Source organism: Artemia sp. Qi Xiang Cuo, chromosome 13, assembly GCF_049724085.1.
Source record: "Artemia sp. Qi Xiang Cuo chromosome 13, ASM4972408v1, whole genome shotgun sequence".
In the NCBI taxonomy this organism is placed as follows: domain Eukaryota; kingdom Metazoa; phylum Arthropoda; class Branchiopoda; order Anostraca; family Artemiidae; genus Artemia; species Artemia sp. Qi Xiang Cuo.
The window spans coordinates 21,851,588-21,864,273 of record NC_142806.1 but is presented as its reverse complement, the minus strand read 5'-3'; the positions used below and the strand labels follow the sequence as shown (position 1 = coordinate 21,864,273).

The window sequence follows — 12,686 nt, the reverse complement described above, 5'->3', positions numbered from 1 at the left end:
TAATTGACCCTTTAAAGGCGAGGGTGTGTCGCGTGATGTAAAAGGGCTTCCCCCGGAAAATACCCCCCCCCCCCGCGTAAAATCCCCCCTCATGGAAAATAACCTCCCCTTGAAAATACCCCCTCGTAAAATATCCCGCCGTGGAAAATACCCCCCTCCTTCCTAAAAACCGTGAAAAATAAGGCTTTCCAAACTTGAGAATTTTATTTGAGTTTTATTGTTTTAATTTCCGTAGGGGGATGGAATTTTTATACTTGTGTATTATCCGCCACTCACTCAAGTTTACGCTGGGTAAAATTCGAGAACACACCGGTTTTTTTGTTAGTTTCTTCGTTACTTTAGAAATAAATTTGCGTTATAGATTTGCACATTACGGGGGGGGGGGTAAGCATAATGGAACTGCATGCAAAATATATTTGGTAAAATTATTCTGGATATTAGATAGATAGACAAATAAGTGTATTTTAAATCCAAATAAACGGCCATGAACACAGTAAAATAACATAAATGAATATAGTGAATGGGGGGGATGTTTAACCCCCAAAAATGCCCTCCACTACGAAAAATACCCTTCCCCCTCCTTAGGAAAGCACTCCCGAGGAAAATACCCCCTCCTTGGAAAATACCCTTCCCCCCTTTGGAAAGTATATTTTCTAAATTTTGAACTTTTATCCGAGTTTTATATAGTTTCGTCGAAAAGTACTAAGGAACGAGAAAAAATAAAATTTACACATCGGAAATATGTAAAAAAACTTAGAAAAAAACACAAATCCATTTTTGTTGAAAAGGCTTCCTTATAATTTTCTGGAATTTTAGGCAGTAGCGGGTGCAAAATTAAAAAAAAAATGAAGAAGAAAAACAATTTAGGCAAACAATCACCAATATTAAGTTAAAACATATGGCACCACAAAGTTTAAGAAAGTTTTGCTACCCTTCGAAAAGATAGTTGGCTTTGGGAACCAACACATTCTAAATTGTTTTAAGTTTTTACGGACAAAAGCGTTGTCAAATTCTACGAGTTTGTTTTTCTTATCTTCCAAGTGTAAAACTACCACAAATCACCATTAACAAATAAATGAAACCCAAAACTAGTAGAAATTATAATAGATGGCATAGTCAAGCTCAAAACGAGAAAAAAGTAAAAGGAGTATGGCTGACAACACCCATGTCTTCTTCAGACCAGAAAATAATTTGCACTTTACTTAAAAAAAACGTGTATTGTCAGTTTGATATACATATTGTGATATCTATTCCTTATAGTCTTAATGCTTCTTTATTTGTTTAAGTCAAAAAAGTGAAAACATTTAAACTGTATTTGAGGAGGTGTGGGGGTTGTCAGCCCTACTCATGCTAATTGTTGCTATTTTGAGTTTGAATAGATTATTTATTGTTATTTCTGTTCGATTTTGGTTCTATCTATCTAATATGCAGAATTATTGTACCAATCACATTTTGAAGGCAGACCCGTTAGCTACCCCCCCCCCCTCCTAATGTGCAAATCTATAGCGCAAATTTATTTCTAAAGTAACGAAGAAACTAACAAAAAAACGATGTGTTCTCGAATTTTACACAGCGTAAACTAGAGTGAGATATAGATTATATCTCACGCATAATACACAAGTACCAAAATTTCATCCCACTACGGAAATTAAAAAAAATAAAACTCAAATAAGATTCTCAAGTTTGGAAAGCCTTAATTTCCACGCTTTTTTTGGGGGGGGGGGTATTTTCCGGGGAATATTTTCCGTGGGTTTTTTTCCGGGGGGTATTTCATAAGTACAAGTAGAAAAAATAGAGGTAGTGTTGAAGTAGCAGTAGTGGTAGTATATGTAGCAGCAGCAGTAGTAGTAGCTGCATATATTGTCTTTTGGTAAATAAATCTTCCACTTTAATGATGACTGAAAGTTCCAACTTATCTAAATACATTCTTGAGATAGCCTACGTTCTTTTTACAATGTACAAGCACATAGTGTCTTTTGAATTATATAAAATTTTCCTTCAACAGTTTTGAATGTAGCTCTGCGATTGTAGTAGTAATAGTGGCATCAGTAGCATTGATAGTAGTTGTAGTGGTACTAGCGTTCAGTGGTAGCAGTTTTCATCGCTCTTATCGTTTCTTGAAAGTTCCGAATTAGCATACAGTCATTCCTGAGTTGCGCTCTTTTGACTAGCCAACTGAGTAAACCAACTGAAAATTTGAGTTATAGATGTAAAAATTCTTCGTCGATAAGTGTAAATTCTTCAAATATTAGTGTCTTGTCCGATGACAGTTGTATTGTCACCTCATTCCACTCAGCCTCGATGTTAAAGTTGGGTACTTCAATTCTGGACCACTTCTGTTCTGTAGAGTACCTTGAAATCTTTTTTATTATACCTGCATCTAGTGGATGTAATTTATAGTGTTAGCTGGCAAATTTTCTATTAATCAATTTTAGAGGAGGAATAGGAGTGTGTAAGTGAGATTGCTCACAAAATAACATAATTTTGGGTTTCTTTTTGGCCAGAGTTTTGTCTAGTTAATTCAACCATGAGGAAAATGCCTCATTATTCATCCATGTCCTTTTATTTCATCTGTATTCAGCAAGCAAAGCCTTGACACCTTTAAGGCATCTAGGATTTTAATACAGCAATAACAAAGGCCTTTAACTTGGTTGATCCTGCCGCAATAGTTGCTTGTAAAATTGTAACCCTTTCTTCGCTGTGTTTGCCACTGTGTCACTTTCCATTTTTAAATTGACAGATTTTTATCAGGAAAAAGTTTGATATCAGTGGCGGATCCAGGGGGCGAAGGGGGCGCGCGCCCCCCTAGTGTAATCTAAAGTAGTGTAATTTACTTAATTAACTCCAGTTTGCGGTAATTAAACTTGCTCATAACGCTCATAAGTTTATCGGATCAACCTAGTTGCTCCCTCCCCCTAAAAAAAAATCCTGGATCTGCCCCTGCTTTATGTAACTAGCCGTTTCATCAGTGCTAAAATAGTTTTCGTTAGATAGTCTATTCTTTCAAAATACGCTTTAACGAACCCTTTCACTCACCCCAAGCATTAGTGTCCACATGCGCTCTCTCACCACAAACTTTCTTAAACTTTATTTTGTACTTCTTTTTAAAATTCTCAAGCCAACTGTTATCAGCCTCAAAATTATCTTGTACTGGAGATTTAGAGGTGAACTCCGACTTATAAAAGCTAAAGTAAAAATGGTACTGTTTCACTTAATGGTACACACGAAAGAAGTCCAGTTCGGTTAATGCTAATGAAATAAAATAAAATAGGATGAATATATAAGAGTTTGGAAACAAATTTGGACTATATATTTGCACATTAGGGGGTGGGGGTAAAGCATAGCATGTGTCAAATACGTAACCTAACTATGTCAACCTTCCTGTTAACACTTATCTGGAGCTCGGTGGTATGAACTATTTGATTCTTGCTTTTCTATTTTTCTCCTTTAGGCCATATATAGGTATTATGCTTGAAATATAAGAAAAAAGGCTATGAAATCAACTCATTTTTACTATAAATTTAAAGACTTTTCTATTAAAACTCAGCTTTTTGAAGCCGCCATGCGAAACATAAATGATACTATAGGGATTACAAACATTAAAAACAACAGAAAACTATTATAACAAGTACAAAGAATGTTGACCTTTAAATAGAAGCAATGAATATTGACGGTATTATTAATTTCAGAGGTAACGTTCTAGTGTTGCCTGTAATAAAGAGCCACAAGTCTGCAGTGCCTTGTGTTGTTGTTGTTTTTTCAGACTCTCTATAGAAGGAGCTAAAAACTATAGAAGGAGCTCACTTAATTAGCGACTTAATTTTACACGTCCTTTTAAGGGTATATTTTGATTGACGGAAAACCAGTCCCTCTCAGTAACACCAAGACATACAATGAAATTTTGAATTATTCATTTTGTCTAAAACAGTTTTAAGGTCCAGTAAATTTGCCTTCAAAGATGACATGTCCGCAGAGTTCCTGGGGCAAGTGCTGTAAATAGTACATATTCCTGATTGTTCAAACATGTTTTATAATTGAAAAATGGTGCTTGTTGGTTTATCGGTGTCTAATTGGCTCAAAACTTTCAGGGTTCGTTGTATGGATCTAAGGTATCAAATGTTTAGTTCTAGGACGGGAGGCCATATAAAGCTCAGAAATGGTCTAATATCTTTTATCACGGTCAGTTTTAAATTTGTAGCAATGAGTTCTTGAACCATTAATAACTTAAAGTAAAAAGAAATAATTTCACGTCACCCCCTTGAAAATGGGGTCTTTTAAAGGGCCAAAAATATTTTTTTTAGGCGTATCAAAAAGGTTGACAAACCCAAAATATTCAAAGGCTTTTTTTATTCAAAAACTGCTAGATCGAGTTTAGGTCCGAAAAAAGGCTACTTTGGGGACCAGAAGTAGAATTTTACGAAAACTGATTTACATGTAGGTGATTACCTTTTTACAAGATTAATTTTAGTTGTACGTGTGTTGTTAATAAGCTGCTTATGTACATATTCTTTTACAGATCGTAGAGGAAAATGAGTGTCTTGAGCAACAACATTTTTTGGAATGATCTCCTTCTCTTCACCCAATGCAGCATCCCTTTTAACTTCGGCAGTTTTTTTCTTTTTAGCCTTAGCTTTTCGAGATGGAGTTTTACCATTTACTTCCGTGTTCGTTTCCTTGCAAGTCATGTCTCCCGTTGTCTCGTGAGGATAATTTTGCGTTTATTCTGTGTGAAGTCTGTGTGAAAAATTTTCCCCACGTGTAAAATAATGATCGTATTTTTAAATAAAAAACTTATTTGAAAAATCAGGCTAGGATTATATCGCCGGGCGCTGTTGGATACATTCAACTCCAGGAAATGTGAATAATGATAACGAAAGCAACTGCCAAATCTTTGTGTTCAGGGGGTCTCTAATTTCAATAAGCGTGAAAGGTAATAAGAGAGCCTTAGGGGATGGGGGTTATTTTGTACCTAAAACTTTCGCTAAACTGTATTCAACGACATCTTAAAGCTCCTTGACGATCGGACGAAAAGTTTGTGCATTTTTGATATGCCACGAAACATACTTAAGTTGAATCTGGAAAAGATTATTTTTTCTATAGTAAAAATTACATAATTCTTTGAAGTTTTTTTTTTAGAAATGTTTTTTTTTCTCTTGTTTCAAAAGTTTTAATCATCCAAAATGAACACGGAAATTGGAATTCGAGCTGAATGAAAGCAAGTTTTACAACCCGAAAAACGAGTATACCCAGAGGTTACTCACTTTCAAAAATCCTATACACTAGGTGGCGTGGGCCGTCCATGGCAGAAGTATGCTACACCCGGCGAGGATGCGCTGCATGACGAAGATGTACTGCATGGTACTCTGAGATGTACATCAAGGGGCGGAGAAACTCCTCGATAAAAAAAATCTGATTAGAGAGTCGTATATTGTAAAATACATTATCTACCCATTCAACTCCTCTTTCTTCCTTGGGTGCCAACTCCTCTTTCTTAACCTCAAAATGAAGAGAAGCTACAGTTCTTCTTCGAGAAAACCCAATCAATCGTGCATCTGCTGCAGATTTTCTAAATCGGTTTTCAGGTTATGTTGACCTTTTATCTGGCTCAGGATTTACACCACCAGATGTTCTATCAAATATATCTGAAGAAGAAATGAGACAGATTTTGGAAGACGTCGTTTCAAAGCTAAATGACACATCGTCTGTAATGGATGCTAAAAAAAGTCCTAAAGATAGTTCTTTTGTCCCTCGGCTTAGTTCTGGGCTTGCACGATATGGTGTTTTCTATGGTGCAGACAACTCTAATTTGCTGCTAAAAGCAAAGGTGCCTTTACTTGAACTCCCAGAAGAAATTGAACTACTCGGAAGTTCTAAGCCAATTGTATCGAGAACTATCTGTTCTAGCAGTAAAGAACAGTCGAAAGATGAAGTAAATAGGTTTATAGAGAGTGGGTGGACCATTGGTGGTAGTATTAACTTAATTTCGTTTTCAGCTGGAATCAGATTTGACGACAAGAGTTACAAGAAGGATTGTTCCTCAAGAATTACTAAGCTAGAAAGCACTGTTTTCAATAAGCTTGCAATTTATCCAGTAGGGGCTTTTAGAATTCCTACTAATCAAATGAAATTAAATAGTGAAGCTGAGGTCGCATTGGACAGAATAATGACGACTTCAGAAGCAGAAGACTTTCTGCGCACTTTTGGGTCCCATTATCCAGGCGACGTTCATCATTACGGAGGCATAGTGCATTTTTCATGCGAAATGACAGCAAGCGATTGTTGCTCAGCGTCTGAGTTAGAATCAAATGCAGAGAGGGAGTTTGCTGCCACGTTATTTTGGCAGGGACTAGGAAAAATTAAAAATGAATATCAACAGAAACAACAAAAGGCAGGAAATAAATCAAGTAAGGACATACGTTTTGTTGTTTATGGACCACAGACGGCTCCTTCTTTGTTTTGTGAACTAATAAAAAAAACACCTGAAGAAGGGTTTATCATAGATAGAGGAGATCTTAAAAATCTTATTCCTGTGTGGAGTCTTGTCGGTAATGAGTTAAAAAATCAAGCTGAATTGATCAAAAATGCCTGGATGAGTTTAACAAAAGATATAAAATCGCAAGAAATTCAAGATCTTCGTTCTCATTACCGTAATAATGATGGGGAACTGGCAATGAAAAATATGCAGCAACTCCCAGATTTGCGAAGACAGCAGAAGAAGCAATGGTCGGCTCAAGAAAATGCTCTCCAAGACGCACAGGAGACTGATGAGACAAACGAAATTGAGTCTTTAACTCCTGTTATGAGGATTAATACCGACTTGACCAAACAGCCTAAATTGAATGTACCGAACAGAGAAAATATTTACAACCAAACACTGCAGAAATTTCGGGAGGAAAGTTTAGTTAGTGCATTCATCATTGATTGTCCTTGTGATTTAACCAGTCTTTCTTACAGAATACTTCACCGTCTGGAACTTCAATGCTGCAATTTACCTGATGAAGGATCAAATGATTCCTCAGAGTCCGAGGAAGACTTCTGGTCCGAAATGGAACTAACAAAAAAAGAAAAAAAATTTGATGTTTCCATCCTTCTCAAGATGTATTCAGTCAGAGATAGAGTAAATGTTTTACGACTTCTTCTTGAATCAAGATTTGCTATTCCTATATGTTCCAATGACACTCTAGAATTACTTAGAATCACACAAAGATTAGAAGAAGACATTTTCCTCGGGGAAGACCTAAAGCTGCCACGAATTGCTATAATTAGTCAAGTAAAAACTTTTGAGAGTTCTACAGGTAATATCATGTAAAATCTTTTCAATTTAAAAACTTCTCTAGAAACTTATGAGACATCAAATGTGGAGGTTGGACAAGGCTTAGTCTGCTTTGAAAATAGAGATAAGAAATCTTGCATCGTCATACATATTTGTGGTGATTTTAAACCTTATTGGAAATTTCTAACTGAATTCACTGACTACTTAATAGTTGAAGACGAATTTACCTCTAAATCAAACAAAATTTCTCATTTTATGAGCACACATTCTAGTGAAGAAGACTTACCACAATCAATTACAGTATGGATACCTAGCGTAAAAAAAACTAAATCAAAGGACCATTCCTTTCATCTTATTGAGGGTCCTTTAGAGTATTTTAATGAAATCGATCAAAAACGCATATTAGAAGCTGTTTTTCGTAAAGCCGGAGATCACAAACATTCAATGTATTCAATATTCCCATTTGAAGATTCTTCAATATCAGAATTTGATAATTTACGACAAATGTATTTGGTTGTTTCTAATATGAATGGCTTAGAAACGTATAGATCAAACGTGCTGATATTGCAAAAGAGTTTTGCAAAAGAAGGGGAATTGAGAGAAAAATTAAATGAGTTTGAACTTGTAAATGACACAGTCAGACGTTAATAGATACAGAATAAAATATCAATCGAGTATGTTTTTCTAAAAAATACAACCAACAAAAACGACCCACTTATCAACTATTTCCTGGAAGGACTCGAAAAAAAAGACATAGACAATATTCTACTTCATCTTCGCGTTATTGATGATGCAATTTCAGTGAACATCAAAGAATCTAAAATTGTGCGTCAACTAGAAGAGGTAGTACATCAAAAAACAAAAATCTTCTTGAGAGATATACAATTACCTGGAAAGAGCCCTGAACATGATCATCAGATAGAATCTAATAGGAAAGAGCTATTGAGTGCAAAAGAGAGGCGTAACTATGCTCTTCTTTCACTTCGTCACCTATGGAGGGAAGTTTCGCTATTTTATTCATCAGGGAAATGTGTAGATTTTGAATATTTACCACACATGGCGGCGTCTTGTTTGATTGCTGGGGAAACACTAGAGCTCTACGATGGAGATGCAAATATGCTAAATGTTGATTGGATCGGTGCAATATTTAAGAATTTGAACTCTTTGCTTCCAAATAAAAGAATTTTTGTGTTATCCGTGCTCGGAGAGCAAAGCAGTGGAAAGTCAGCATTGCTGAATACAATGTTTGGCATTCGTCTTGCAGCCAGTATAGGCCAGTGTACTAGAGGCCTTACCATGACCCTAGTAAAGACTGCAAACCGAAAAGAGTAGGACTACGTGGTTATCTTGGACACAGAAGGTGTACGTTCACCAGAACATAAAGGTATTTATGGCTGTGCGAAGCGTGATAATAAGATTGCGACCTTGTCTATCTTACCATCAGATGCAGTTATTCTAGTTATTAAAGGTGAAAATGACAATGCCTTAAAAGAAATACTGCCTATTGTTGCACTTGCATATAAAGGCTCTAAATAGGCAGAAGAAAGAGGAGGCCTGCTTAGCTGCAAAATTTTTGCAGCTTATAATCAGGTGAAGTGTCATCAAGAAAACAGAAATAAACTTCTGAACATTTTTACGCAACTATCTGTGACACTTGTTGAATCTTTTGCAAAAGCAAATTCTTTAGAAGATGTAGGTGCACATACATCCGTCAGCTTCCCACAGATGTTCATCAATGAACAAGACATACGTGTATTTGGATGCAACACAAAAGTGGATCCACCAAATGACATCCCAAACGAAGAATTTAGCCTGCAAATTATTAATTTTAGAGAGTATATCCATGAGCAGGTTGTTAGTCAGTCTGGGTGGAGTGCTCGAAAAATCAAAAGTCTGGATAATTATTTGTTCTTGGTCTGGGAGTGCTTAAACAACTCTAATTTTGACCTGTCTTTTGAAACGGTCATCGAGAGACACGTGTACTCTGAAATAGAGCGGATGTATCAGGCCCTAAGAAAATCATATATCCTGAAATATGAAGAGCAATACGAATTATTAAAAGACACATTTAAGAAAGAAATCTCTTTGAAAACAGAACAGTCTATGACCTTAAGCAAAATAAATGAATCGGTTGAAGATCTTGAGGTGAAGATGAAGCCCGAAGCTGAAAAATTTGAAGAAGAGGTAAACAAAATTTTTGAACAAAAAGAGAACCAAAACTGGAAAACTGAATTTAACAGAAAAGTGGAAGACACTGTCTCCCGTCAAACTGGTCAATGGCGTGATAAACTAGAAGTTTTCTTGAAAAATAGGCTTCTGTTTGACGTAAGGGTTGGTGAATATGAAAAAGAAATGAGAGATAAAATAATAGAAGAATTTAGAATGAAGAGTCTCAAAGAAAAAACAAGACAAGAATTGTTGGTAATGTTTGAAACATATTTCACCAAAATTTTGCGAAAAGCAGAAAAAGAAAACCCTCCATTGAATGTCAGAAATGCTGTACACCAGGCTTACATGAATAATCACACGATTAAGGCATTAGGAGTTGACCTCTTATCTGACGAACAAACTAACGTTGGCCAAAATAAACCTTTCTGGAAGAAATTGAAAGATGGAATCAAGAAAACTTATGATGAAGTTGCTAAATGGCTGTCTCAGAGTGAAAGCAATGAAGATATAATTGAAAAAAACATTGCTCGTATAATAGTCAGTATCACATCCGGAAAGAAATACTATTCTGATGCAGCTGTACATGATGTAATTAGTGAGGTTGACAAATTTCTCGGACGTCAAAACAAAAAAATTGACAAAGACAAAAGGAAAAAAGTTCATAGATTTGCGTACGAAATATTAGTAGGTTTCTTTAGAGAAATTCAAGTATAGTGGGAGGACGAGAATTCTGTCTACAAGCGCTTCTTTTCAATGAAGAAGGTCATGCAAGGATATTTTCTTGATGTCGCAGATGGTTTGGATGAAGTAGACTTAATGGCATCAAGACTTGAGGATTATTTTTCAAGACACTCTATTGAAGCTTTTAATAAGGAAGTTCAAGAAAGCGTGATGGCCAAATTAAGAAATAAATGCTGGCCTCAATATACAAAAAATATTCAAGGTCACATGGATTTATTTTTAATTGAGGAAGTTGAGCCAAAAGGTATTGCTGATGTCTTGTGTAAAATAAAAAATCCTAGTGATTTGAAAAGGCTTACAACTTGCAGACTGATTGGCTTTGAAATTGAAGCACTCTCTAAAGATCTAAAATGGGCTAAGTTCCAAGATCAACTTGAAACTTGCTTAAGAAACACGTATCAAGCGGCTCTAACGGATGAAAAAACGGGATTGAAGTCTTTTCAGTTTCATCAGCTTTTCAATTCACTAAAAATATTTAAGAGCACACATATTGCCGACGAATTGGCAAAAGAAATGAATACTTTTGGTTGGACAGAATTGGACAAATTATCTGTTAATTTTGAGATGCGACACATTGAGGCTATGATAAACAGAATTTCCCAATCTTATAGAAAATTGGATAAAAACCATATTATTGACATGGTTTTGATACAACTTCAGGACAATATTCATTTTGAAGCGGCTTTTTGCACAGCATGTCAAGAGCCATGTCCTCTTTGTGAAAGTCCTTGCCTTCTGGAAGTGTCTCACAACGGTTCGCATGATACTTTTCATCAGCCAGATGGTCTAGTAGGTATGTGTTATATAGAAACAAACAAATTATGTGCTACTGCTTGTAATACAACTCCTCTTGATCATCATTTTATTCTAAATCCTGGAATGACAAATGAAGAGCAATGGAAATATACAGACTTCTCAAAGAAATTTACTAATTGGATGCAGCCTGATAGAACTAAGCCTGTTTCAGATTATAGGGAATACCTGATACGTTCGTATAACAAAGAAATTGCAGCTTACTATAAGAGAAATCCATCGGACATCTTAGACATTGCTGATAGTCTTGAAGCCCTCACAAACAAAATTAAAATAACGGTTGACTTCCATAAGTATTTCCCTAATAAACCCTGATGAAAAAAGGCAGCTGTGCACCTTGAAGCTTGAAGAGCCCTTGTGACACCAAGGTGATTTTTGTCATGTCAATATTAGAGTATACCTACAAGCAACCTCTGCATTTGTATTGTGTTTGAATAAATTAAGTGCACTAATATTCTATGTGACTACTGTTAAGACTAAAAAAAACATTTCTATACTTCATTTTTAAAAGGGATTGGTTTGATCCCAAAAACCAGCAAAGGCAATAAATTAAGTGCTATGGCTCGTAATACGACATCTCTTAATCATTCTTTCACACTACATAATGGAGAGAAATGGAAATATGCAGACTTCTCAAAGAAATTCACAAATTGGATGCAGCCTGATAGAACTAAGCCTGTTTCAGATTATAGGGAATACTTAATATATTTGTATAACAAACAAATTGCAGCTTACTGTTCGGCAAATCCGTCTGATATATCAGACATTGCTGAAAGTTTTGAAGCTGTTATAAACAAATTTTAAAGAAAGGTTTACTTCCGTAAAGATTTTCCTTGTAAACCCTGATGAAAAAAAAAACGGCTATGCATCTAGAAGCTTGAAAAGTCCTTAGGACACCAAGATGGTTTTGTCATGTCAGTATTAGAGCTTACCTCCAAACAAACTCTGCTTTTGTATTTTATTTGAATAGTTTTAGTGCACTAATATGCCCTGTAGCTACTGGTTTGATTTAAAATAAAGTAATATAGTTATACTTAATTTTGAAAAGGGAATGGTTTGGCCAAAAAACAGCAGAAGGTTGAAAACTCCTTACAAAATGATGGTGATTTTTTGCGATGTAAATATTAAAGGCTACCTCCAAATAACCTCTACTTTTCTGTTCCATTTGACCAGCTTTACTCAACTAATATTCCTTGTGACAACTGTTTTGATTTAAAATTACAATAAAATTCAATACCTAATTTTAAAAAGGGGTTTGTTTGACCCGAAAACCAAAAACTTTTATTTTGGAACAAGAGGAAAAAAATAAAATTATTTTGAGGCACAGATACGCAAAGATTTTACTCCTTTTGGTCAAAAATTTTTCTTTTTATGCGTTTTCCGAGAATCTGTTTAATTTTAAAGTCCCATGCCTTCAAATAAGGCTGATTTTTGCATTACCTAATGCACAACCATTATTGGGATCTTCAGTTCTTGTTTAATCTTTTGCAGAGGAAACACACTCGGCTTCTACCCTCGGTCTTTGTTTCATGTAGTCAAATTTCTCCTGTAAACAATGTTTTTCCTCTTCTTCTTGTCTTTATTGTTATAAAATATATGTGCAAATATACAGCCTTAATTCATTACTAAAGTATTATATTTTCATCATATTTTGGTATATTTCATTAGGATTGACCTAACTTCACTTCTC

At 35.4% G+C, this 12,686-nt stretch overlaps 1 protein-coding gene across 1 annotated transcript; it reads left to right on the top strand.

The window, feature by feature from the left end:
• Window positions 1–5,431: 5,431 nt before the first annotated feature.
• LOC148945072 (interferon-induced very large GTPase 1-like) lies at window positions 5,432–12,028 on the top strand. The gene is given in 1 exon segment (XM_089098557.1): window positions 5,432–12,028. A coding segment is annotated over 1 exon segment (5,658 nt). The 5' UTR covers window positions 5,432–5,653; the 3' UTR covers window positions 11,312–12,028.
• Window positions 12,029–12,686: the final 658 nt, after the last annotated feature.